The sequence below is a fragment of the Polistes canadensis genome, unplaced genomic scaffold (genome assembly GCF_001313835.1).
Source record: "Polistes canadensis isolate GaletaPanama2010 unplaced genomic scaffold, ASM131383v1 scaffold_21, whole genome shotgun sequence".
NCBI classification, from domain to species: domain Eukaryota; kingdom Metazoa; phylum Arthropoda; class Insecta; order Hymenoptera; family Vespidae; genus Polistes; species Polistes canadensis.
Window position 1 is genome coordinate 417826 of NW_014569568.1, and position 27648 is coordinate 445473.

General features: G+C 29.5%; 7 protein-coding genes across 15 annotated transcripts; 4 read left to right on the plus strand and 3 right to left on the minus strand.

Moving 5' to 3' along the window:
* Positions 1-12: 12 nt before the first annotated feature.
* Positions 13-1543, minus strand: LOC106793941 (coiled-coil domain-containing protein 28A). Of its 2 annotated transcripts, none has more exons than XM_014761244.1 (5): positions 1439-1543; positions 1071-1270; positions 791-1004; positions 440-556; positions 13-352 (listed from the first exon to the last, which is right to left on the minus strand). In XM_014761244.1, exons 2-5 carry the CDS (start codon positions 1224-1226, stop codon positions 153-155), a joined length of 687 nt encoding a protein of 228 aa, XP_014616730.1. In that variant the 5' UTR covers positions 1227-1270; positions 1439-1543; the 3' UTR covers positions 13-152. The 2 variants fall into 2 exon arrangements, with proteins under 2 accessions (XP_014616730.1, XP_014616731.1); XM_014761245.1 differs by having other exon boundaries at positions 440-520; positions 1439-1542.
* A 303-nt stretch (positions 1544-1846) lies between these two features.
* On the plus strand, positions 1847-4584 carry LOC106793937 (ubiquitin-associated domain-containing protein 1). Of its 2 annotated transcripts, none has more exons than XM_014761241.1 (9): positions 1847-2375; positions 2494-2672; positions 2764-2960; positions 3034-3194; positions 3264-3469; positions 3536-3714; positions 3801-3991; positions 4067-4205; positions 4294-4584. In XM_014761241.1, exons 2-9 carry the CDS (start codon positions 2503-2505, stop codon positions 4416-4418), a joined length of 1368 nt encoding a protein of 455 aa, XP_014616727.1. In that variant the 5' UTR covers positions 1847-2375; positions 2494-2502; the 3' UTR covers positions 4419-4584. The 2 variants fall into 2 exon arrangements, with proteins under 2 accessions (XP_014616727.1, XP_014616726.1); XM_014761240.1 differs by having other exon boundaries at positions 1848-2239.
* Positions 4585-5018: 434 nt separating this feature from the next.
* LOC106793942 (coiled-coil domain-containing protein 25) lies at positions 5019-6438 on the plus strand. The gene is made up of 5 exons (XM_014761246.1): positions 5019-5146; positions 5280-5327; positions 5408-5499; positions 5592-5974; positions 6065-6438. Exons 1-5 carry the CDS (start codon positions 5122-5124, stop codon positions 6144-6146), a joined length of 630 nt encoding a protein of 209 aa, XP_014616732.1. The 5' UTR covers positions 5019-5121; the 3' UTR covers positions 6147-6438.
* Positions 6414-8532, minus strand: LOC106793939 (probable queuine tRNA-ribosyltransferase). Its single transcript, XM_014761242.1, has 7 exons — positions 8119-8532; positions 7934-8023; positions 7707-7860; positions 7477-7609; positions 7240-7401; positions 7003-7171; positions 6414-6920 (listed from the first exon to the last, which is right to left on the minus strand). Exons 1-7 carry the CDS (start codon positions 8296-8298, stop codon positions 6576-6578), a joined length of 1233 nt encoding a protein of 410 aa, XP_014616728.1. The 5' UTR covers positions 8299-8532; the 3' UTR covers positions 6414-6575.
* Positions 8533-9023: 491 nt separating this feature from the next.
* On the plus strand, positions 9024-10803 carry LOC106793927 (dolichyldiphosphatase 1-like). The gene is made up of 5 exons (XM_014761220.1): positions 9024-9200; positions 9483-9583; positions 9681-9859; positions 9944-10171; positions 10408-10803. The coding sequence occupies exons 1-5, from the start codon at positions 9101-9103 to the stop codon at positions 10535-10537; spliced, it is 738 nt and encodes a 245-aa protein (XP_014616706.1). The 5' UTR covers positions 9024-9100; the 3' UTR covers positions 10538-10803.
* A 656-nt stretch (positions 10804-11459) lies between these two features.
* LOC106794001 (endophilin-B2) lies at positions 11460-18576 on the plus strand. 7 transcript variants are annotated; one of them, XM_014761359.1, is made up of 10 exons: positions 11460-11665; positions 12896-13037; positions 13117-13245; positions 13328-13490; positions 13562-13625; positions 13713-13748; positions 14530-14720; positions 15336-15449; positions 16565-16700; positions 17794-18576. In XM_014761359.1, the coding sequence occupies exons 1-10, from the start codon at positions 11603-11605 to the stop codon at positions 17902-17904; spliced, it is 1149 nt and encodes a 382-aa protein (XP_014616845.1). In that variant the 5' UTR covers positions 11460-11602; the 3' UTR covers positions 17905-18576. The 7 variants fall into 7 exon arrangements, 6 of the variants coding, with proteins under 6 accessions (XP_014616845.1, XP_014616846.1, XP_014616847.1 ...); XM_014761361.1 differs by lacking the exon at positions 17794-18576 and adding an exon at positions 17155-17283 and having other exon boundaries at positions 11461-11665; XM_014761360.1 differs by lacking the exon at positions 13713-13748.
* Positions 18570-19844, minus strand: LOC106794003 (40S ribosomal protein S18). Its single transcript, XM_014761366.1, has 4 exons — positions 19772-19844; positions 19222-19407; positions 19036-19137; positions 18570-18780 (listed from the first exon to the last, which is right to left on the minus strand). Exons 1-4 carry the CDS (start codon positions 19772-19774, stop codon positions 18613-18615), a joined length of 459 nt encoding a protein of 152 aa, XP_014616852.1. The 5' UTR covers positions 19775-19844; the 3' UTR covers positions 18570-18612.
* Positions 19845-27648: the final 7804 nt, after the last annotated feature.

Here is a 27648-nt window from a genome sequence, read left to right on the forward strand (position 1 = left end):
AAGGAGAAATTGATTGTTGATATTTTATATATTATTAACATAATTATACATCAGGGAAGAAAATCTGATATAATACATTAATCTCTTATAAGATAAATATGTATAATATATGAAAATAGTAAAAAATGTACACGAATTATCCAATATTAAATTTATTTACTATGCAATTTTTCAATGCAAACGCTAAGTTGTTGAAGACGATGTAATAAATGTCTCATATTCGCACTTGATTGTCTTAAACCAGACTGATCGCTACCGACTTCTTGTCTTTGACCTAATTCAAAATGAAGTCTAGCTAAACGTTCTTGTTGTTCTCTTATCTCTGTCATTTGTTCCATACTGCAATCTTTACCTATATATTTTATGTATTAACAATTTTATCTCTATGTCTCGTTAATCTCTTTTACTTGTGGACATTAAATTGACAGTAAATACAAACCGAAGGCTCGTAAATTTCCGCTATGAAAATCTTCCAATAGTTGCAGTAAAGCTTGTTCCATGCGTCTGACGTCGGGAACCTCTGATAAAAAACAATGGTGTTTGCACGGCGTCATGTCTATTATTAATTATGACACCAAAACAAAACCAAATGCGTGTGATCAATTCAAAAATCAAAATAATTTCAAAATATTCTTTTAAAGAAAAATATAATTTAAATCATATATAAATAAGTGCAGAAACAAAATTAACAATTACAATGAAACAGAATTATAAAAATATAACAAAAAAAAAAACAAATATACAAATGAAACTAAAATAGATGAATAAATAGCATACTATAAATTAGTACCTTTTTGTTGTCTATTGAGCCTTGGAGGTTCTGGTCGATTAGGTCTTTGTTTCTCTTTTTCATTTAAGTAAATCAAACGAGATTGATTGGCAGTATGATTAGAAAAATTAATGGCTCTACCAGAAACCATAGAACCTTGACTCGTTGCTTGACCCGAACTACCCTTACTAACGATAGGAGAAGTCTGTGTATTGCTCTCCCATAATACTTGTTGCTAAAGATTTATTAATTGATTAATATTTGTCTGTATTGTTAACTAAAAAAAACATATTATCCATACCGAAACATGAGAACTATGGGTTTCATTTTTACTCGGATGTTGTGATCTTGCCGGGGTTGAAGGAGGTGTAGCTTCACCACCACGACTTAGTGGTTCTTCGCATTCTTCTTCTTGAACCAATTGTTGTAGTTCACCGCAACCTGATTCCTCTACCATTATGACAACTTGAAATTATGATGTCTTTGGTAATTAATAATTGTCTAGGCAAGAATATTAGAAAAAAACAATATTTAATTTATCTTATATTAATAAAATGCAGTAGTGTTTGCTATTGCTATGTTTATAACTTATCAGAATTTTCATTTTTAAATAACTACTACAACATTAATACAAAGAATTATTGATACAATATAATTTTATTGTATTACCTCTACTACTATTGCTATTTTATTATCTTAACGGAATATATATATGTAATAACAATAGAATACACATGCGCATAAAATGACGGACTATGATCAGGGTCATACATGACAACTTCCAGTAATTATAACTTCTCACATACTATCATTTAAATTGCGAGGATGATTCATTCGTATAGGTATTATTAGGGTTTTTAATACTTGATTTTTAAAATGTATACGAAAACTTAAGTCATGTTTCTTTTGTTTATCCCATAGTGCATCTCATGAGTGCATAGTGCATATTGCAATTTAAAAACTTAGTCGATAATAGTGAGTTACCTGTTTTACCATCAGCTGATCAAATCAATTCTTTCCAATCGATAAAGTAAATTCTTCATCCTTAGATGGCTCACTCGAGTAGCTTACTTGCTCACCGTTTGAATTAAGTAATCGTCTTCATAGTCATAACGCCAAAAAATTAGCATAGAACCTGAACAGCAGAAAAAAATGAATTTTTGTGCTTTTGAGGTTCAATGCCAACTTTTCGGTGGTCATAGTCATTCATATTTAAGTGAAATGTTAAAGTTTAAATATGTGCAATATATTTTTAAAAAAAAATTATAATTTGACGTTTATATGACACTTCTAATAGCGCAATCTACCGGAATAATAACAATATTATTGATCATAAACAAGATCGTATTTGATAATCGCATAATGATTTAAATTAATGCAAATTTAGTGCATCTCAGCTATAAGATATATTTTCAAAACAGTTAACTAATAACAACAATATTAATTGCGTTGACTTTGTTTAATAACGAGGTGATGTAACTTTAAAATCTATGTACATATGTAACTAACAACTCTGCATGCTAATGATAATAAACATATCATAATAAATCAAAATTTAAATTACTATTAACGAAATAATTAATTAAATTCGTCGTTTATAAACGAAGTAAGTCATTTGTATTATCCAAGTGAAGATTAATCATGAAAAGTTGAATAAACATTTGTTTTTATTTTGAATAAAAGTAAACAAGAGATTTGTTTGACATAGATTGTTTATATTATAGGTCAAATTGATGATTCCATGGATGCGTAGCCGAATAGCAGAAGCCTGGTATAATAGAAAGAGTTCAAGGACTGCCGAAAGGCAGTCCTTGGCTCCTTCTTCAACTAGCACAGGCAATTCAGAAAGTAATAAAAGCATGAATCTGATATCCTCTGGTCCATTTTTCGTTAAAGTTATCAGGTTTATTATTATATTCCTTAATATATCAATTAATTTTCTTTAACATTCAAAATATTAAATAATTACATATACTTTTTTTTTCCACATACAGTACGAATGGTTTTGTATTACATATGGATGTAGATATGAATACCACGATTAAAATTATTAAAGAAGTAGCAATTCGACATTTTCATGGGATGTTTCATGAAATTTCATTGTTTGATAAATTTCGTTTAGTCCATGCAAATAAGCTTAAACAACTCGCAGATAATAAAACAGTGCAGGACGAAGAAATCGCTTTTCGTGGTAAATTTTAATTATTATTAAGGGTAGACCAGTATATTATGTATCATATATGTATATATTATTTTGATTTCAGATGAATTACTATTAATGCCTATCAACTCTTATTTTAAGGCATATCGTTCATCGGAAGAAAATATTAGAGGTCCAAGCATAAGAGATGTAGAAGAGGCTACTCATAATTTACCCATAAGAAATCCACCTAAATATATACCACCTCTTTATTTCTCACTTGTGGTAAGATTATATTTATGATAGATTATATATTGTATTTATTAAATACTTTTGTTTCATCTATGGTTCTAGGTCGAAACTCATAAAATTTTATTAACGCTTACATATTCGTCGGCTCGATTATTAATGTGTAGTTCAGAAGCACCGAATCTATTTCAAACGATTAAAAGGAAATATAAAAAATTATGTTTACCGTCAATTGGCTCGGAACATTTACAAACGTTAACTGATATTGGTTACTCTACGCAACAGGGGATTGTAGCACTTTACGTAAAAAAGTAAGTAATATGGTATGGTATTTTTTCAAATAAAATATGATGAAATATAGTAAATTATATGTATAGGAACAATGTGACACAGGCTTTAGACTGGCTGATAAAACATCAAGAATATCCATCTGAGTATTTTACTATTTCAGTAATATTAAATTTGATAGCCAAAAAGAAGGGCAATGAAGTAGATTCTAATTCACCAGAGATTGTACAGATTAACTATTGGAATGCATGCAATGATCTTTTTAGTGGTAATAATATTGCACATTAAAATCATTTAGCATATTTGAGTTTATATTGCTTACAACACAAATATATTTATTATATTAACGTTTAGATGGAAGCACGAAATACGTGGAAGAGAATTTATTAAACATTGTAACTGTCTTAATAGAATATTTCCGGTATATCTACAAATTTAATTTTAAAGCAGAAGAAGAATTGGTAAACAAATTTTTGGAAATGGGTTTTCAAAAGAAAGATATAATAGAAGCATTAAAAGCTTGTGGAAATGATGTATTTAATGCTGTAAGTATAATACTGTATCAAATGTAATATCGATATCTAGGTTACTATAATTACAAAATATCTTTACTCGTATAGTGCGAATGGTTACTTGGTAATCGAGAATTAAGTTTAATAGATACGAATATCGGCTTTAGCTCAAATGATTTGATTTATCAAGCATTTATGAATAATCCTCAAATACAACTCAACATTAATAATCCAAACGCGCTTCTCGGTAAATATAAATGATTCATTTTTAATAAAATCACACACATTCCATGAAATATATAATTATTTTCTTATTAACTAATAATTTTTCACAGTATTCTTAAAGATCCTAGATGAACCTGTTATTTCAGCCGAATGGATCAGCGATCCCGAAATCTTTCCTCTAATTGATCAAATATTTAAAACATATCATGCCGAAAAACGACTTCATTTGTCCTAGGATATTTTAATTTTATTATATTAAAATGAAAATCTTCTTAATCTATGGGACAAACATATTTTCATATTAAACTTACAAAAATAGATCTTAATGCAAGATATATATGTCGATTGACAAGAAATTCGGTATTTAAATGCAGTTTGTTAAATAAAGAGAGAAAAAATCACATATTTATTGAATTAACTAGTGTTCTTAAAGATCATATTATAAGATCTAATATAATCTAAGTCATTTAATTATTAACTGTTCGACGAAAGTAATAACTTTAAAGTAATATATAAATTCTGTTTTAACTATATATTTATGATAGAAATGATTTAAAAAGAATTAGAAATATGCTGTGTATTTATATAAGCTTATTTATTTTAAAGTCAACAATGCTTTGTACTTTTTATTCGAATAATAAATTAAATATTTATCTGCGTTACATTATTAATTATATTTTTAAAATGTTAGACTTTTGTAGGCTTCAATTTAAAGTATTTAGGCTACTTTGTTACAATAAATGAGTATTTATTAATGAGAATGTAAATAATATATTTTAATTACAATTTAATTAGGAATTAACATATTAATCGTTAGTAATTCGATAGTAATAGAGTTTTGAGTCCCTTGGTGGCGCTAGTTTCTATATTATTTTTGACAGTTGTTTTCGGCAGTTTGTTTAGTTAACACGTGCATTTATATAAATAATTACGAAACGATGGTTTATTATTTTACAAGTGACGGTAATTTATAATATTCAAATTCTACATTTCTTAAAAATTCATCTTTGTTATACTTTACTTGCGAATATAATTATAATTGTTTTTCATGAGAATGTTTTAAGGTTAGGATGTAAATGATTATTTTTCATTGCAGTTGTACAACCACCAGTAACGTTGTTTATGGGGGTTGATAAATATGAAAGTAAGTTGCATATTATTTTATCGTATTGATTATTAATTAATGAAGGATTAGTATTAATATCTTTTCGATGCATTATTTAGACGAGGATTTAATTAAGTGGGGTTGGCCAGAAGATGTTTGGTTTCATGTGGATAAATACTCATCAGCTCATGTATATTTACGATTACACCCGGTAAAAATAATTTATAAGTTTATTTTAATATTATTATTGTAAATAATTGTAAAACTAGGTTATTTTTTCTTTCTTTTTTTTATTTTTTTTAGGGCCAAACGATAGACGACATCCCAAGTACAGTCTTGGAAGATGCTGCACAATTGGTAAAAGCTAATAGTATCGATGGAAATAAAATGAACGACATCGATGTCGTCTACACTATGTGGTCTAATTTGAAAAAAACTCGAGGAATGGAAGTCGGTCAAGTTGGTTTTTATAAGGAGAAAGATGTTAGGAAAATTCATGTTACCAAACGTTTGAATGCTATCATTAATCGACTGATTAAAACCAAGCGTTCTGAGCAAGTTAATTTACAAGCGGAAAGAGAACAAAGAGATAGAAGTGAGCGAGAGGATAAGAAGAAGCTTTTGAGGGAACAAAAGGAAAAAGAAAAAGCAGAAGAGAAAAGACGTCAAGAAGAAGCCGAAATAAGGTACGCTGTTTCCTATTTACAATTATTCATTTTTCTTATACTCAAATGCGTGCATATTATTATTTAATATATCTTTATACGTTTCTATAGAAGCTATAATTCGTTATTCAATTCGCAAAGCATGACGTCAAATACAGAAACCAGCGGTTACGATTCGGATGACTTTATGTGATGAATTCAATATTATTTAAATTATTACAAGTGGTGCCTATTGTAAAATATATTTTAATGTATATTACGAAGAATATAATTAAAATAAAATAAAAAGCACTTGTATTGATCATGTAATATGATTATACTGATCGAACACTTGTTTTTAATATTATTTAATAATGTAAAGAAAAAAATTATTAACATAAATATTATAAATTTTAAGCTGTGATTGTAATCTCTTCTCCGTGACACGATAGCGAACGTGTTATTAAATAATTGTCTATTATGTAATTATTAACTTTATTGAAAAGTATTTTATTTTAGTAATATGTTAATAGCATTCGCATTATATTATATAAGTAATCTTTAGTAATATGGTACACCATGTGAAGAATACTTACAAAAGTCGTTGAATTTTGTATTGTATGAATACTAATTCCATTAATCGTTATAACAATGTAATATTAACTGCTTGTAGAGCATTAATTATCCAATCTGGATACTCTTTATCCGGATACACATTTAACATATAATTTTGTACAAATTCTGGATACTTTTGCTGCTTTATACTTTCTCTAATGTCTTCCATTAATTTCATTTGAAATGCTATATTATGAACCGTTAATAAGTGACACGCAACTGTTTCTATTGTAACTATGTGATGAAGATATGCACGTGTATACGTCTTACAAGTGCTACATGAACAAGATTCATCTATTGGTCTCGTATCATTACTAAATTGACTTTGTTTTAAATTAAATTGGCCTGTACGCACCAAAGCACAACCAAATCTCTGAAATGATTAGTTTAAATTAGCTCCTGTTTTATGGAACTATTTATTAAGTATAATAAAGAATATGTAGCACTTTACTTACAGCCGTTCTTGTAGGAAATACACAATCAAACATGTCGACACCTAATGCACAACATACAACTAGATCTATAGCGAAACCAACACCCATTAAATAACGAGGTTTGTCTTTAGGAAGAATATCAGTAGAAAGGTGTACCATTCTCCAAAATATATCTTTACTTTCACCACCGCTGTAATACATTTTTAATTTATTTATTATTTCATAAAGTTAAATAGATAGTATTTAAATTAATAATACCTTAATCCTCCAATTGCAAAACCATTTACTTTTCTTTTAATTAATTCACGTGCACATTCCGCTCTTAATTTAGAATTTAATCCACCTTGTACAATAGGAAATATACTTTGTTCGTCGGATCTTTCGTGTGCTGATAGACATCTATCCAACCATCTTATTGTTCTGTAAATTAAATCTTCTTATTATTAAAATTGTACTTTATAATAAAATAAATATAATGTATTCAATAATATTTACCTTCCCATAGCTTCCGTTACTCTTGGTCCAGTTTGGGTACTTTTAACTACATCATCTAATTGCATGATTATGTCAGCACCAATTGTATTTTGAATTTGAATTGATCGTTCAGGAGTCAACATACAATTAGCATCTAAGAAAAAGAAGCAGGTACAATTTAATTAAAAAACATTTATAATTAAACACATGATCTATAAAATTATGCTATTTTCCGCACTCTTACACAATACCATTGTACGGTGACTTAAAGTTTACTCCTTCTTCTGTGATTTTAGCGAGTGATAATAACGATACCATTTGAAATCCACCAGAATCCGTTAACAATGCTCTTTTCCAATTCATAAATTTATGTAAACCTCCTGCTTTTTGCAATATTTCGATACCCTAGAAAATAATAAATATTTAATATTCGATAAGATTGAAAATGCGAGATTGTTTAAGATGAGAAATCAAATACAGGTCTGTTTCCAAGATGATAAGTGTTGCCAAGAATTATTTGACAATTCAATTCTTCCAGCTGTTGAGGTAACAATCCTTTCAGAGTACCCTGAAATAGATGTAATATATATAATCTCAAATAATAAACATTTTTTTTGTTTCTTTTATACATTTGTATAATATTATAGAAAATATAATATCTACCTGTGTTCCTACTGGCATAAAAACTGGTGTATCTACATGATGATGTATTAAAGTCATTTTCGCACTTCTTGCTTTACTAGTTTTACATTCTGCTAGAATTTCGAACTTTAAAGGTGATGCTTTATCTTTCGCCATTATTTGTGAATTATTTAAATTTAATTTTTTAACCCAGTGACGCATTTGTCACATAAAATAATTACACGTGTACTAGAAGTACTATCTAATGTAATTATTTGTATAAACCTATAGAAGTATTATTTACATAAAAATTACAATTATTTACAGATACAGATTATTATACAGTTAAAATAATTTACTCATTAATAAATTTATTTATTAGGCATCTTTTTTATTATAAATAAAAAAATACGAGGCTTAACTGTTCTATATCGCATATAAACATGTGTATTTGCAAGGAAGTCCCCTATCTGGAAAGCGATTCTTATTGGCTAGAACGGTTTCTGCTTCAGTCAATTAAATTCATCTTTTTGTTTCTAATTATGCAAATCGTAAATACAGAAATCTTATTATTTGTCATAAAGATTTTACTCTTTGAATTTAAAAAAGCATCTAAGATAGGATTAGGTTGCCAAGGAAAATGTTTCCATCGTTCAAATAAAGACACTCATTAAATAATAGCTATTAACCAATCAGAAGGCAAGAGTTTCAAAATCGGAGAATGCAACTCACCAATAGTAGTTTCTCGAAAATAAAATTACATTGTTTTATATATTTATGGAAGTTAATTTTATTGTTAAATATTATAAATATTTTTATACGTTTATATATAATCTTATTTCGTTCTTCATGATTTGCATTCCAAAATCGATAGTTTTGTTGCTGTCATTTGTCGATAGTATAAAGATAACATCTTAAAAAAAGTTATAGCATATTCAAATTTACTAGTTCTCAGCGGTTCTCAGTCTTACGTTTACTGTTCGACTTTCTATGGAAATTATGTGATTACAAATTTCACGGTAACATGGCATCGCTCGACGACGAGCTCACAACACATTTTGTACATGCAACTGATGAATTGAAATGGATTCCTTTATCTTTGACTCTAGTCGAATATCCACAAGGTAAGGATTTGTCATTGTTTCTATAATTAAAAATATAGTTAGCGTTAGCCGGAAAATTAGTGGATTCTTCATGTCTACATTTTGTTATTGTTACCTGTTTACATGACAGGTGTCATTGATTTTTCACAGATTATTTTTTTCTATTTGATTTGTATTAATGAATGTACACGAAATTAGTATTGCAATCTATTTTGTGTTGCATTATTAAGTAATTCTTTACTATTTTTATTATTTTTCCAATTTCTATTGTGTCTAAAATTGAATTTTTTGCTTTATTTACAGGAGACATATTTGGTAAATTATTGGCCCTAGTAAGCTTAGCACCCTTCATTATTTTGACAAGTTTTATAACATTAATTTTGTTCAGAAGGGATTTACATACTGTGAGTATAAAACATTTACAAATTTTTATTTAAATTTATATTTATCCTACATATATAATAATTATTTTCTAAAATTATTCGTTATTATCTATTTCAGATATTATTTTTTAGTGGAATCATATTGAACGAATTTATTAATTTAATATTAAAACATATAATTTGCCAACCAAGACCATTGAAACGTGATGGCATTTATAACGAATATGGTATGCCCTCTTCTCACGCACAATTTATGTGGTTCTTTACTGCATATGCAATACTTTTCATATACATTAGGTAAATATTTTTATTGTATCTTTTATCATATCATTATTATTATATACTGATTAATTGCAATAATGTAAACTTGTTGATATATAGGTTACATCGCAATAGTAATAGCACAATATCCGAAAGGTTTTGGCGAATAATTATTGTTACTGGCTGCACAATAACAGCCGTTTTAGTGTCTTATGGCAGAATTTATCTACAATACCATTCCACCTCGCAAGTTGTATGGGGTTTAACTGTGGGAGTTATTTTAGGAGTCTTATGGTTTTTAACAACACATATTATTCTGACTCCTTTGTTTCCTATTATCGTATCATGGTACTTTAATTTTAATTATTTGCTGACCTTAATTAATTTCTAATTTATGAACTCTTTGGCTACAGTACATTCTTGCTAGGAACTATCAGTATTATAATAGCATTATATTTGCATGTCAATTGCTGCAACTAGTTGTCACACATTGTTATACTTATCCATCCAAATGCATGTTTTGCTTTTCTTATTCAAAGAATTAAGATGAAATATATGACATTTACGAAGTTTATTTCTTGCAGGCAAATATCGGAATACCTGCTATTGCGCGACACATCTTCGATTCCGGATATATTGTGGTTTGAATATACAAATATTCGTACAGAAGTTCGATCACGCTCGCGAAAATTTGTATCCATGAAATCACAGTAACGTTTCATTCCTGACCGAAATAAACGCGCGAGCGTTGCCTTTATAATAATTTAATTGTGATTTTAAGCATCATTCCATTAGAATGATTATTCCATTAGAAAAATTCTATCATAAATCATCGATCTATTATACAAATATTACATTTAAAAAATAAGTGGTATTTAAATATATTATTAGAATTATATTAGATATAGGTACGATCTTTTTATTTTTTTAAATCTTTTGTTGCATTTATTATACGGTAAATTAAATGTTTATTCTATGAACTAGTCTGCGCACTTATTCTCATTCATATCAAGTTTTTATATTTTTATTATATTGATGCATATTGTATTGTTATTTTTCATAGTTAATATTACCATGAATTAATAGGGGGAATTAAAGTATTTTTGGTTTTTTAATGACACATAAGAAACAATGTACTTTGTATATAAATAAAATATTTAAAAGATAAATAAGTCTTCTTTTTTAGCTCAATTTCAAACTATTTGTGGATTAGGTAAATTTTATAAAATTTAGTTCTCAATTTTTAAAATATTAAAAAATGTATTATGTGTCGATAATAAAAAGCGGGAAAATTTGAATATGTAAAAAACGAAGCTATATACAAGGAGGACGATCGAGATAGGCGTTTGCGTCGAATTTGTGTTGTTGAAAATGGCTGAATATCGAGTACGATAATTATACACGATGGCGGCGGTGATGTTCTTAAATTTAGATTTAAGTACGTGTGATTTTATAAATAAACAAATTAAATTAATAGGTCTCTTTGATTTTTTTGTTTTAATTACTGTTTTTAAAAACCAGACTAAGCGACTAGACGCGCTCTCTAGTGGCAATAGAAATCATTCTTTCATTGTAAATATTGTACCCACATTTATAACACGGTGATCGTCCTCCTTGTATATAGGCTCCATGATGTATAAGTTCACGCGCAAAGTTAAACGGCGCCACTTCGCGGAAGTTTACGGAATTACGGATCGATAGAAAATAAGAAGCAATAGAAAATAAAAAGCAATAGAAGGTATTCACCGAATAATCGTCATCCTGTTAAAGAGAACAAAAATGGATTTCAACGTAAAGAAATTGGTTAAGGATGCTGGTGCTGCATTGAGCAGAGTTGTACAGGTAAAATTTTTCTAATTAATTGTTAAACAAATTTCTACCTTTATTACATTGAAAGATACGATGTGTTACGCTACCAATGACTGTCGTTTATAAACGCTGTCACATCTGACATTTTATACATTTCTAGAAGCAAAATCTAATTCAAATCTAATTGACAGTTAACAATCAATTTACTCTTACTTAAGCTTTATTTGATGACTCCACAAATATATTAGAAAATCTTTTTAGATCCATACAATAGGTTCTTACTAAGAATTATTTTTTAACCTAATTGTAATCTATGTGAATAAAATTGACAATGAATGCATTTCCCTTGTAATACATATTTATGTTGTGTAACGTATACCCATGATTAGTAGATTGTATAATATACTGCAGATTTTATCATTTCAGTTTATTAACAGTATATTATGTACTCAAAAAAAAAAAGAAATAGGATAGAATTAAATAAATTCTACTAAAGGAATTATACATTACATTCTATATTGTACAAAGTTCTATTATTGGATGACTCAGTCCATAAACGCCAAACAGTAATGACTAATATTATTATTCTATCCTTTTCTTTTTTTTAATTTATCACTTATTCTAATCGCATAAGTTATTAATATCATTTTAAATATTATAATTAAATTTGATGAATATATATTCTTTATACAAGGTGTCCTATAACTAATGGTACAAGCGAATAAGGGGTGATTCTATATAAAAAGCTGAATTGAAAGTGTAAAACAAAATTAATTTATATAAAGGTTTATTTTTGAGAAAAATAAGTTTGAAAATTGGTTGAGTATGTATGCATACATGCATGCAACTGTTTCAGTTTTAGCTCAACAGATTTGACTATCTTTCTTTTGGGTATTTCGGAAAGCATTCTTGTACTTCTTAATATGTTTACAAACGTTGTCAGTACGATAATATCTGTTGTATCTGTTCTACTTTTACGCTTATCGGACAAAGCTTTTAGTTTCTAAGGTTTCAAGTTCAGTTAAGTGCATATGTACTTGACCAATTTTCAAATTTATCTTTTTCGAGAAAAAAATTTCATAGAAACTAATTTTATTCTACATTTTCGACTTAGTTTTTTCACGTAGAATCACCACTGTTTGCTTATACCATCAGTTATAGGACACCTTATATTATATATAAATTATATTGGGTCTTCATATTTTGCATCGAGTTTTCTACTAATGTACTGACCTTGCTCAATTTTTGATTCTGTATTATTAGCTAACAGAAGAAACGTTAGGTACATCCGAGAAAACTGAATTAGATGCACATTTAGAACATCTCGCTGAAAGGGCAAATGCAACTAAAACGTGGACAGAAAAAGTTCTCAGGAATATGGAAGCTGTACTTACTCCTAATCCAGGTATAAAACAATTAATTAAAAAGTTACAAAAAATAATAAAACAATAAATAAATGATAATGTGTGTTTATTTTATTTTAGGAAATAGAATTGAGGATTTCTTTTATGAAAAAATTGATAAAAAGAAACCCAACAGACTTAGCAATCTCGAATATGTAGGCATCGATATGATAGAAGCTGGAAATGATTTTGGTCCTGGTATCGCTTATGGTACGTACAATATCTATTGTTAATTAATTTAAATAATTTGATTAGAGTTAAATATTTTTCTTATTCGTATAATTTATTGTAGGTAGCTCTTTGATAAAAGTAGGTCAGTGTCAACAAAAATTAGGTCAAATCGAAAGAGATTTTATTGGAATTGCAGCCAATTGTTATATACAACCGTTAAGAAAGTTTTTAGACGGAGAAATGAAAACTGTTAGCAAGGAGATGGCTATATTAGAAATTAAGAGGTAATATTAAAATTATATTGTTCAATTAATAGAATATTTCTTATTATATATAAGAATGCTACTATGTTTAGGTTGGATTTAGATGCATGTAAGAATCGAGTAAGGAAAGCCAGAAGCATGGTGGGCCAACAGAGTGTAAGTTCTATTACCGTTCGTTTAATTAATGCATTTTCTCTGTATGTTTATTCTGTGTTTTGTCCCGTACATTGCTGCATTTCATAGGACTCTGGCGTTTCACCCGAAGTATTACTCGATCAGGTATTAACGAAACGAAAAGTTCTGAAATATCTCGTTCTTGTGCAATGTGCTCTTCTTTTTTTTTTTTTTTTTTTTATTTTACTTTACTTTATTTTATTTTATTTTGATAGATTTACACATTGCAAACGAGTTGAAGTGATCATAGAAACGAAGCAAAACTAGGAACAGTATTTTTTTAATATTGAGAATTACCTACCTTTGTTTGTCTTCGATCCTGCAATTATTTGTCGTAACTTTTATTTAAATGTATTTTTTTATTTAAGAAGCAACACAAACGTTACATTTTATATTATTTCGGATTGAGACCATTTAAAAACTATATTTAACGTCTTTGAACTATCCCTTATTATTATTTCTTTTAATTGTTATATTCGTCTATATATGTTAGTTACACCACACACAAATACCTAAATGAGTGTAAAGCAATCATGCATGTATATATAAGTAAATTTAATATAATATTTATTCGTAAATGTTTTATAGCTAATATAATGATACTATATAGTATTTAAGCAACAATTTTCAATTATTTTATTAAAATATTGAACTCCTTGCACTATGATTTAATGCAGAAAGCTGTGTATTGTATTCGGTTGTATATTTCGTATTTCTTATATTTGACTAGTAAAAATTTATCATAAATAGGATTCGTGTTTGTGTTGTAAAGCATATCAAGTGTCTTATACGTTGTTATATAGTGCGAGGGGTTAAATAAAATATTTAAATAAGACATTAAAATAATATAAAGAAAGAAATGAAACTTGAATATTACTAAACTTAGGCAGAGAGGGAGCTGAGGGTGGCACAATCGGAATTTGATCGGCAAGCAGAAATCGCGAAGCTACTTTTAGAAGGAGTATCTAGTTCCCAAGCTGGACATTTGAGATGTTTACACGAATTCGTGGAAGCACAAGCACGTCATTACGCGCAATGTCATGCGACTATGCAAGAATTGCAACGTGAACTTGCCGGGTAAGTTAATTTATTTTCATTATTTATGTTAGCAGTGTGTCTTTTGGTTTTCCCGCACAACAACCCTTGCAGTACACAAATTCAATCTTTTCTGTACAGCTATCCTACTCTTTGGTGATCCGAGTGAGTAATGTCTATTAAACTTAGACTATTACCATTCCTAAGAAAAGCTTTAGAACCATTACTCATTCGTTAAGATCATCGTATTTTATAGTTAGAACAATTGGTAATTATTGTGCTAAGCTTTTAATATTATTTTCTCCAAGAAGAATTATTATGAAAATAATTCTAGTCTCGTCTTCTTGGAAAAATAAAGCTACAAATGTTTATTATGTGTAAATATTAAAATATCTTACAAAATATCTCTCTTATCGATTAATGTTCGTATATTCTTCTTTATACATCTATTATTACAATTTTGGTGCAAAACTATTTCTAACATTAACATGATTCGATAGCTCAATGTTGTCACCGATTTTTGCAGATTTATTGGTAGTGATGAATTAAATTACTTTTCCGCTATTAAATCCTATATCCCGCTTTTTCTATTTCTATCTTTTTCTAATATTCTATTTTCCACTTTCTATCTTTGCTTGCATGGTGGGGATTATGCAGGGCACGTCAGCCGAGTCCTTTGCTGAGAGTCAACAGCGAGGAAGTGATCGAGCTAACACCCTCACCCACTCCATCCCAAAATCTCTCTATAAATAATGCTCTCGCTGATTCAACGTATGTTACCGCTACCTTTGACACTGACATATCTAAAATTTAGTTTTACATTATGATACTACTTCTTAAAATGGGTTAATGATCTCCTAATAAATCTATGAAGAGTTATTATATTAAACGATACGCTCTCTCTTCACTGTTGATCGAACAGATAGCTGTTAAATATTACATAATCACTTTACAAAATATATTTAAAAGGTTGAATTTTTTCAAATTGTTGAATTAAACTTGTTAGTAAATATCAGCAAATAAAAATACGTTTACAACGAAATTCTATATATTTTCTGTCAAACGTCTGGGAAGAAGATAACTTTGTATAGCTCAAATACTATCTTTCCTCGAATTATAAAATTTCATTGTCTATGTCTAAATCTTTTCACAAATTTATATTACGACATTACATTACATCGTACATCAACAGTACAATTATCTGTTAACAGAATTAATTTTTTTTATATATATTTATCTTCTAAGCAATGCATTATTATCACGCTTTACTTCATAACAATTAATTTACTGCATTTATTTTAATTATAATAATTTGAAAGGTGTGCTTGTTTTTATACATTAACGATATATTTCATGTAAGCTTAAGTGTTATATTTAGAATATATCTATGTTACATTACTTCGTCTTTATTATTCGTATAAGTGCAATGTTCACGCTTCTCGCGTGTTTGTCACACAAATTATTTAACTCGTAGTGTAAGATATTATTGTACACCATTATTCTTTCTTTATTTATTTGAGGGAAAATGAGGTTCATTTTATAATTTATCCCTTTCTATGTATTTTTCTTGAACAAGATGAGATCCAAATTGACAGAACACCGATATTTTAAAATTCAACACAATTATAAGGGTTCATTAGGATAACACACAAAACCAATTTGTTTCAAATGGATAAAATATACTGGTATATAAGAATGCATGTGAAATTTTTTCTTTCATTTTTTTGAAACGTTTAATTATTGGTTCTTACTGCTTGCACGGTGCATTATTCTGATGAACTCCTAGAACTGTGTAGAATTTAAAAGAAATCTGTGTCTTTTCAACTTGTTTCTCCTCTTATAAGTGTAATCATCAAATTCATCCTATTATAATTTATCCTACCCAGCTTAACTGGGGGTCCCTATTACTCGACCGCCTCAACAAATCCTACTGCACAAGTGGAAAATGGTCAAGATCGTGCAAGAGTAGTCTGTGATTATGATGCTAGGGATTCAACCGAACTTAGTGTCATGCAAGACGAGGTAACCAAATTTGTGATTTAGGTAGATGACAGCATGCGTTCCATGTATCCATAAACAAGGCATGATATTCGTCCGAACTGTAAGTTTAATTTCTGTTATTTTCATTAGATATTCAAGTTCATATGCACATAAGTGTATTTAAAAGATTTTGTTTCCTGTTTATTCAATTAGTTCAATTATTTTATACATTAATTTGTATAATTAACTTAACACGTTAGTTATTGTGTCACATATAATGAGTTATCAGTAAATGAACAATTCAAGTAACGAATGATTTCCATTGGAAGCCTAGCATCGTATATTTGTGACAGTAATCAATGTAAAAAATAAGTTATGAGTTATGTTTGGAATCTCTTCTATATGGTTCGGTAGCGAACGTGTTAAGATAATTTATTTTAATTATTGAACATCATATTTTATTATATTATATATAATTTATTACTTTTATTTCTAGGTTACACTATAATCAAGTTTATAAAAAATAATATAAGAAGTTCCATGTAATACTCAAATGGAAGTGATCTAGGATAATAAATTTCTATTGTAGGAGAATTGGCATTATACTTATCATGCGAATAGATGCATGAAAAAATAATATTAATTAACTTTTAAATAGATATATTAAATAGATTTTATAAAAATATATATATAGATAGAGTAACGAATAATTTTTTATATTTTTGTTAAAGAAAGTCGTAATATTCTCAGTCTGTTTATTATTTTTCTGTATATTTTGTTCATTAGAATTATTAATATTAATTATATCATATACACGTTTATTCGTTTAATTGTATATTTATTCATATTTTGCATGTTAAATAAATACTTATAATTTGATTTAATATTAAGGTTTTATATTTTTCCTCGTTTTTGGTTATCGTCTTCCAGAATATAGTCGTACATAAATAAATTGCTAATTAATTCCTCCTACTATAATAACGTGTGGGAAATCTAGCACGAAGTTTTGTACGTTAAGTCATAATGCGAGGGATTTAAAAACGTGATCTAAACACACGTAATTAATAAAAGTGTAGTCTTTCATTTATCATCTATTTTTATTAACTATGCAATACATGTTTTATTATATTTATAGGTAATTTCCATTGTGGAAATTCCTGGAGACGAAGATTATTTAATTGGGATCAGAGGAAATCAACGAGGAAGAGTACCTAAGGCATATCTTGAAACTATTGTTAGTTATTAAGTGAAAAAAAAGTTTAAAAAATTCAAATTTGTCATTCTCACAACTGCCTTAGGGAAAAATATTCTTTACAAATTTTACAGACACGCGCACACACACACACACACACACACACACATATATATATATATATAAAATTTACGATAGAAGTTCAAGAAAATTTCTTTACTTAGAGTTGCGATTTGAATAAATACAAATAATATATCCTAATAATTCAATTATATAAAAATCAATTATTAAATTATTACTGTTATGCTAGAGAGATCGTTGAAAATTTGGTGTGTGCCTTCGCTAAACGTTGTTAACGAAGATATTGTTCTAAAGTTAAATAATGTTAACTTTAATGAATTTTATCAAATCCACATTTAAAGATATGAATTAAAACCTATGCATTTAACTATTATCTATATTCCATTAAAATACGCTTTAAAACGTTCGCTACTTGCGTCACGTATTTATTATAATGCATTGATTTTCATCAAGAGGCTTGCAAAAAACATTTATTACAGCAATAAATATGAAAATTAAGTTTCAAATTATAATTGAAATTTCTTCTCCATGACGAGTGTTGATAGCGAACGAGTTAAATAATATTATTAAAAATTGTACAGTCAATGTTTTACTTCCCACCAAATTAATGTAATTAAGAAAAATAAAAAACACAGGTAATTAATTTTTAGTATTTATTAATAATATAATACATATATAAAATTACTTCTTCTTGGATACACCAACAGTGCGACCACGTCTGCCAGTAGTCTTGGTGTGTTGACCACGTACACGTAAGCCCCAATAATGACGTAAACCTCTGTGAGCACGAATTTTCTTCATGCGTTCTAAATCATCACGAAGTTTGGAATCTAAATTGGCGCTAGTAAGCTAAAAGAAAAAAAAGAAAAAGTTAATTTGATATTTAGTTTAAAATTCTATAAAGCGAAACGATGTTATAATTGTACAAATGTGGTGCATAGATTTCATATTTGCATTTAAAAATAAATACAAATAAATGTGTTTACATATGCACAGTTAATTTTGCACAACAAACTAACCGAATAAGTATGATTGTTTACACTATTGGTCGTGTAATTGTGCATGCAGTATTGAGTTTTAGAATTTTAAATAATTGTACTGTACCTGGGTGTACTTTCCATCGACAATATCTTTTTGTCTATTTAAAAACCAGTCAGGAATTTTGTATTGTCTGGGATTAGCCATAATTGTAACAATTTTTTCGACCTATAAACACAATGTTTATATGTTAAATATTGAATTATGGTAGAGATAATATTCATGTTACAAGATTATTCTTTTTTTTTTTACCTCCTCTTCTGAACATTCTCCTGCACGTTTGTTTAAGTCGATGTCAGCTTTTTTTAGAACGATATTGGCGTAACGACGACCTACACCCTTGATGGCCGTCATCGCAAACATGACCTTCCTGTTACCGTCGATATTCGTGCCCATGACACGAAGAATGTGTTGAAACTTCTCAGGAATGACTAGTGACTACATATTAAAAAGATAAACAATTAAATTCATAAAATCAAATAAATACAAAATCAACTTATTAGTAGGCCACTAAAAAACTCGTATATGGAATAAACGTAAGAAAACCTATAAATTAAATAGAAACAATAATGAAATAAACGTAAATAGTTGATATTATGTGAACACTACGATCATTCACGACTGTGAGTCGAAAAATAACCTATCCTTTTATATTTTACCATTTTCTCATAAAATTCAAAAATATCGTCAGTAGAAATTATATCATTTGATTCTAAATAATAGTCGTAAAAATATTTATGCACTTTCGTCCAGATTCTTATAATAAATTTCGATTTTTATCATAAAATGTTAAATAACTCACCATCTTGCTAACTTAGCGAGAGCTATAAAGAGTTTAAACAGGAAATGAAACTTGGGTTCTCGAGAATATATCGAAAAACTATCGAATATCGAAAACTATCGATTTTCTAAGAAAAAAATTTAATTTTTGATTTTAATCAATTTTATAGACATTACTTTTTGATAGAGAATTATTCAATTGTAATTATAAATTAATATTGTATTTTAATAAAGTTTTATTATGTATTTATATTATAATTTTTAAATATATGAAATGTGCAATGATGACATTCTGAGCGCCATCTGTGTGATCGTTGCACAATTATATTTTTTACCGACCAAGTTTAACCAGACAAGTATGCTATCTACCGGTAAAAATAAGAATTAGAAAACATCCCTTAATTAACAAGGTCTATAATAATTTATTAATGATAATAGTATCAATTAATTTTTTAAATAAAGATATCTATGCTTTTTAAAATAAGATATTAAAAACGATTAAGTCATATAATTTCAATAAATTATTTGCATATATGGAAAGTATTGTTCAAATGTATTAAATAATTTCATCGTGAATGAAATAAAAAAATATTGCATTAAGAGTTTCGCATGAGTTAAGATAAGTCGTCGTGAGGGACAACTAGGATGACAATATATGTAGTCTACACCTAGGTCGAGCTCATCTTCTCGCGCAGTCGTAAACCTTCGAACGACGCCCTTAAAAACTATGGAAGGTGGTAGTCAGCAGTGATAGAAGAACTGTATCTCCTGTTAAATTCCAGCTCTATTGTTATTCCCGCTGTTCTTTATTGACAATACGAATAACGAAGAAAAATAAAAGACAAGTTACTACTAAAACGAGCAAGTACGATTCTGCATAATGTGGAGGAATCTTATTTTCTCTTAATAAAAACATTCACGTAGACCACCAAGAGCCGAGAACGTGCAGAAATAACTTCAAATATTTTACGAATGCAAAACTTGATTTGTTTAAAAAAAACATCGAAGATAATCAAATTTGTTTTGTCTTCTTGATTTTACTTTTAAATTTTAACATAGATTTATTATATTTTTAATAAATCGATAGCAATCAAATCTCAAAATTTATTTACAATTTTATCCTCGTAGATTTTTTATTTCTTATTATCTCTCTTTTTTTTTTCTTTTTTTTTTTTTTTAGATTGTTCTAATACTATGAAATTTATTGCACGTACAATTCGATAAGAATTTGATAACTCGAAAGCAATCGCGTTCGTAGGAAAGTGGGAGGTGCGATTTCTTGCCGGTTGGTTCTCCGAAATTTTCATCCCTTCTTCATCCCGGTTACGGGAAGAGGAAGGAGGAATGATCGTCCAGAGGGTAATCCGGCGAAGAAATTTCAAGGCATGATCCCCCTCTGATTCGTTTTACGGCAGTCGTTCTCTCGAATTAGGACGGAATAAGAAAGAAACCGTGAACATGTTGAATCCGAAGGAATAACTTGCTTGCTTGCTTCTTCTTCTTCTTCGTGCATTTTCTCTTATTTGAAGACGAAATAATTATATTTCTACAAATCGTATAGAAATCAGATATAAAAAAATAAAATTGATTGTAATATTATTAAATAGGTAATAAATCAAAATAGGTTGGCAAATTATACCCTCGTAAAAATATTTTTATTTGCAATCGCATTAATTTTGATTTTTCTTTTTTCATTTTGACAAGATCATCAACAATCGAATGATTTAAGTTTTTTTTTTTTTAATGACGCGTCTCCCAAAAACATGATTTATCATACTTTAAGTAATGCCCTATTACGAGGGAGCTGTTCACTATATTATTGATAGTTGCCGCCTTAAATAGGATTATCTGACGGATTTACAAGTAACTGTTCGACACATGCTAACGTTTCGGAAAAATAATATATCTCGTGTAGATACCAAATGGGATATTTTTAAGTAACCAAATAAAATAGAAATACGACGTCTATTTGTCAAAAAATTCAACATCACGTTGGCTAGCTGAGAGAGACAATATATATATATATATATAATATAGTCATTGTTGTTCAGGTCAAGTTTGACCTTCGCAGCGGTAAGATGTTCAAAGTAAAACGTCGTTTACAACCAATAATGCAAGTTAATAGCTAGGCATGACGAAATCATTCAAAAGTTTTCTGACCATCTAGCTGAAGAAACTTGGAGTTGTCGACTTCCAGCATTGCTACCAGGTATAGAAATAAAATCTCCCATAGGGTGCGACTTCCCGAGGGAACTACTCCGAGAATGAAAATGTTTATATTTCGATACTTTTCTAATAGTAATATTTACAGTATCAATATTATTCGTTTATATATTCATATATATAATAATTGAAGTTAATTAACTAATCAAACAAATAATCGAATATTTTCAACTCATTTTTCAAGCCAATCCTCTCGATTATCCCCTTTTTAGAAAGTTATATCCCCTTCCCCCCCTCCTGAAAGAATGCTAAACCGAGTGATTTCACTTCTCGCAGTGGGGATCATCGCGATTGTCATGGTGACATCATGTATATCCGTTACATATGGAACATTCGTGTTTATTATTTTGTGGGGTGCCAACATGCGTGTCCTTGTGTTACACTTGCCAGCCAGAAGGGTAAATCCGTACCTGCTGTCAGTAAATAAGAGAACGAGTCGCTAAGGGGTTTAACGGGGGATGAAAGGGTTGCGCGAAGAAATTAATCGAGCGTAGAACAATGGCTTGCTTGGCCGAATAATTCGAATGGATTATTACACGAGGGATGTTGTAACATCCGAAGAAAATATATTTTTAACCGATTTAATCGTTTTATTTTTTCTACAGAATGAAAAATAATAAACGATCTCTCGATAAATCTCTCTTTTTGATATTATTTATTCATTAAAATATAATTCGATCACATAAATTGGTCGAATGAATATACGCTGCTATAAACACGAGTTCTTTATAAAAAAAAAAAAAAATAAAAATTACAGAAACTATCGAATAAAATTCTGATGGCTTGTGTAGGATAGACTCTTCCGTTCTTTTTTTTTTATTTTTTAATGAAGAGAAACTTGTGGTCTAAAAGAAAAATGGCGTCCAACGTACATATGTAAAAGGAACAATAGAAATATATGAAGGAAGAAAACGAGCGGATTTATCTATGGGATTACCTGGACAAATATTTATGTAGAGAATCCTATGGGACAGAATAGGATCATCAAATTCCAATGACAAAACTACTACTCTTCTCGTTGACTGCAACCCCTCGACCTTTAGAAGAGAAAGGGGGAGGGGGGAGAGAGAGAGAGAGAGCTTCGACACTCGCATATGCCGAGTATTTTCACTGGGCTCGCGATAATTGGTCGATGGTTTTTTTTTTCTTTTCTTTTCTTTCGAAGGGTCCGATCACTCCCTCTATTTTTATTTTTTCATTTTCTTAATCCCAGCACTGATTTTGATCGATGATGATACCTTCCTTATGGCTTTTATCGAACGTTTCACTCTAGTCGGACCTGTAACATCGTTATTCCCTTATGGAGAATCGAATAGAAGAAAAAAAAACCTGTCGCGATCGATAACCTTATTCCCCGTTCCCCCCCCCCTCTTTCCCATTTAAAAAGTCAATTATCGAAGTAGAATAGGAAAGAAAAAAAGAAGAGGTATTGAAAATCGTCGATAGACAAAATTAAATCGGATGAGGAAAGAGAATAATCAAAATCAATGGCGTGGGGGTGGACGTGGGGGTGGTTGTACAGCAGTGGGAGGCTGGTTACAGAATAGGTGAGTAACTAAATAATACGAGTGTGTAGACCGATCCGAATTCAAGAGAAAATATAAATGAGTTTATTTATAAAAATGACGTAAAAAGAAAAAGAAGGAACCACAAGAGAGATTTCCAGGGCCGTATAACATTGTTGTTTTTATTTTTCTTTTTTTTTCTTTTCTTTTTCTTTTCTTTTCGCAACCTTATCTTTTCCCATCCGCAATTTCTTGATACGCTTCCAAAGGGAAAGGCAGAGAGGAGTTGCCTTTGATAAATAGGCCGCTATACCTTATGAATGCTTGATGATGGCATTTCACGAGGCTCCTCATCCACCCTTACCGCATTCGAGGCGAACGTTCTGCTTCGTCCCAACGGTGATAGGCGATGAGTCTTCCTTCTCTCTTTCTCTTTCTCTCTCTTTTTCACTCTTTCTCCTTTCATACTCCCTCTCCTCGTCTTTACCAACCTTCTATCTTACTACCCTTCCTTCTCCACCTTCGCACGACTTCCAACCACCAATGAACGATGAGCTTCAAGATCCCTGATACGTTCTTTTCACCTTCAATAACGTCTAACATCTCTGTTGATAGAAAAACCCCTTTATATTTTTTAACACAAAAATAATATCTACCATTTCACACCATTATATATTTTTCTCTTCTCCTCCACCCCCCCTCCTAACTTTTTTTAAAAATACAAATAAATATCGATTACGCGTGGATGAGATTTTTCTTTCTTTCTTTCTTTCTTTTTAATAAAATATATTCGATTATCTTTTTTTTTTTTTCACACGCGAATTCGAGAAAAGAAATATAAAAGATATACGTTCGCGAGTTTAATTCGATTAATCGAACAAAACAAATTAACGTAGGTTATTTATTAATTTAAGAAATAAAAAAGGGGTACAGGATTATAAGGGCGAGGTGAGGTGAGATGGGTGGAGGTTCGCGGAGGAGGAAAAAAATCGAATATCCTTTCTTATTCTTGGGGCATTCGTCTCTTCTGTCTTTGTTTCCTGTCCTCCACCCTTAACACCTTGCCACCGCCAATCGGATGCTGCGCGAAAGAGGAGGAGCGGCAAAAGCGAAAAGCTCCCCCACCATTTGGCAGAGCCTCCCTTCTTTACCTTCTCTCCTTTGGTCTCATCTCTCTCGTTTCGGTTCCCCCTTCACCCCATAACCCCTGCCCCAGCCCCTTGCCCCCCCTCACGAAGTATTGACCCGATATCTTCTTCCTCACTCTCTTGTGCTTTCTCCTCTCCTCTCCTCACCTCACCTCACCTCACCTCACCTCTTTTCCCCCCTTCGTCTCCGTAGAAGCTGCTACTGGTACTGCTGCTCTTCCCACGTTGATAAGCGAGATTTCTCAACCATCATGGCCGCCTCAGCCACTGGGTATATTCCTGGGTAATACCCTTGCTTCTATATGTTTTACGATCTCAACTATTATTTTCCTTCCAATTCCTGTTGTTTCTTTTTTTATTTTTTTTATTATTTTTTTTTTCTTTCCTTTTTTTTTTCTTTTCTTTACCTATTATCCAACATTTACGAGATGATCGTGTATACTATTTAAGGAATTATGTTATTTTCATCTTATATATATATATATGTATATAATTCTTTCTGTGTGGAAATATTTTATATTTCTAGATTATTACGTATTATTTTGGTTTAATAAAAAGTTTATCGACGATTAGTATTTTTTTTTTTGTTCAAAAACAAACCCTTTTATTTAGTTTATGTTTTTATTATATTATGATTGTCCGCGTGAAACGTTCTTATTAATTTTGAGAAAAATATGTATGTGTGCGTGTGGGTGGGTAGGTATATGATAAAAATATTAATTGTATCAGTCAGTATGTATTTTATAATTAAATATTTAAATAAATACTTTAACAAATATCTCTCAGATAAAACTTTGATAACAATTCGATGATAAATTATTTAGAATTTTATTAACGATGTATTTAATGTATACTTTTATTTTTCACGATGATTAATTTTGGAAGTATAATTTTACTCGAGATTAGAAGATTATAGCAGGTAGAATGAACGTTAAGCTAGGAGGGTAATAATCCATATAATGAGCTGGTCTACGTGAACCAGTTAATTAGAACGCGTTTCGGTAGTTCATGCGAAACATAATCTTCTCTACCCACCTACTCGCGGTTACGACGATGGCTGACCTCTTTCGAAAAATTGAACAGATTGTTTATTTTCCAGTTAAATAATTTTTGTCGAATGTTTTAATTATATTTGATAAATGATATATATATATAAAACAATAAGATATTCGAAATACTTGCACGTGCCAACAAACATTTAAGTTATGTATTATATATATAAATAACAATAAGATATATACATATGTGCGTATACATAAACTAAACGAAATAAAAAGGTTGATATGTATTCTGTGTATGTTCATATATTTTTGTTGTCTACAAGAAAATGTTGCTGCGTAACTCGAGATTAGCACCAGGGATGCTCCTACCTGCTCTCGTCTCGTGGTTTCTTTTTTTAAATAATTTTCTTCGATTTTTATTTATATTAATATTTCTAACGATCGAATACATTTGTCTCGATTTTTGTTTGATCGTAAATTTGTAATAATTATAATAATTATTACGCGATTATTAAATAAGTATCTCATTCAATATAAAATAAATAATTATTGTTCTTTTCAAATATATTCGCGTCTAGAAATGAAACGAATATTTTATTGATAATTCTTTTAATTAATATTTTTGTTTTGTTTTATACGATAATAATAATTGTTTTATATTCGTTAATTGGCTATTGGTTAGATATTCGTTCGTTCTCGTAATGTAACAATGAAAATATATAAAAATGTAAGAATTTATTTTGGAAAATATGTTTTGAATAAATAAGATATTTAAAAGGACTAGCCGCAGCCCTGAGATAATCCAACGATATCCTTCCACGAGCCCAGGGATGTTACATTCCCCAGTACGTTAAAGTCTTGCCGACTAATAAGTTTCATCCCCCGCGTAGTGAGCACCAATTATGAACTTGCTCTGGTCATAATTAAAAAATATAATTTCACCGCCAGACTTACTCGATCTTAGACATTAACGTTTCACTATATCCTCTCGTATCATGCTAGTCAAAATATGAAAAAAGTAAACGTCTTATCTATCCAATTACAATACTGATATAAACATACACGGGCATATTCTCATGGTTTAATGTTTTTCAATATTATCATAGTTATCAAATTATTAAAAAAAAAAAATTCGACGAGATTGTTTTGTTCTTTTCTCTTGTAAAAAAAAAAAGAGCAAAAATCTAAAGGACAGAAAAAGATGACAGAAGTTAATCAAAAGACACATACGTTCAAAATGTAAAAGAACAAAATTAAGTATGAGTTGTTTACCAATCTATAACACAAACAGGAACATATACACACGCTAGCGTATTACATATGTGTATACGCATGCATATACGAATACTTGGATAGAAATAGTGCATCTGTTCGCGAGGGATGATACCGTTCTTAGGATCGAGTGAGATGCTTTAAGTATTCGCGTACGGCCAAGTGAAGAGGTTGCGATACGCTACTTAAATCGTGAAAGCTTTACGACGTGCCGACGGTAGAAAGAGAGAAGAGAGTAGTAGTGAAACGTGTGGACAAACGTTTCACTGTGAGACCAGTTTAAAAAGCCAACAACACATACAAGGTGGATCATTAAAAAAACTCCTTCTCTTTTAACTTAGACTCTATTTCTTATATCATGTATAATAAGAAACCCTTGTCGCATTAACTTCCATTAATATCTATCTTCTCAAAGAGCCAAGAAGAAACATATTATTTCTATAAGATATCTCTCTCTTATACTATACTTATTCAATACTCTTATTCAATTTTTATATCACGCGAAGATTTATAAATAAAATAAGAAGTTATATTTCTTTAGCGTAACAAAACGAATCTAACCTAAATAACCTCAAAAATAACTTTAATTTGCGCACGCATCGTAAATATCGACAACTTCGTGGTGTCGATTTTTCGGTCGCATCTAACTTCACTTTCTAAAACGCGCGCCAAAAGAAGTATAACTTAAAAAAAAACAAATGCTATATATATATATATAATAAATATAGGATATAAATTATTTAATAATAA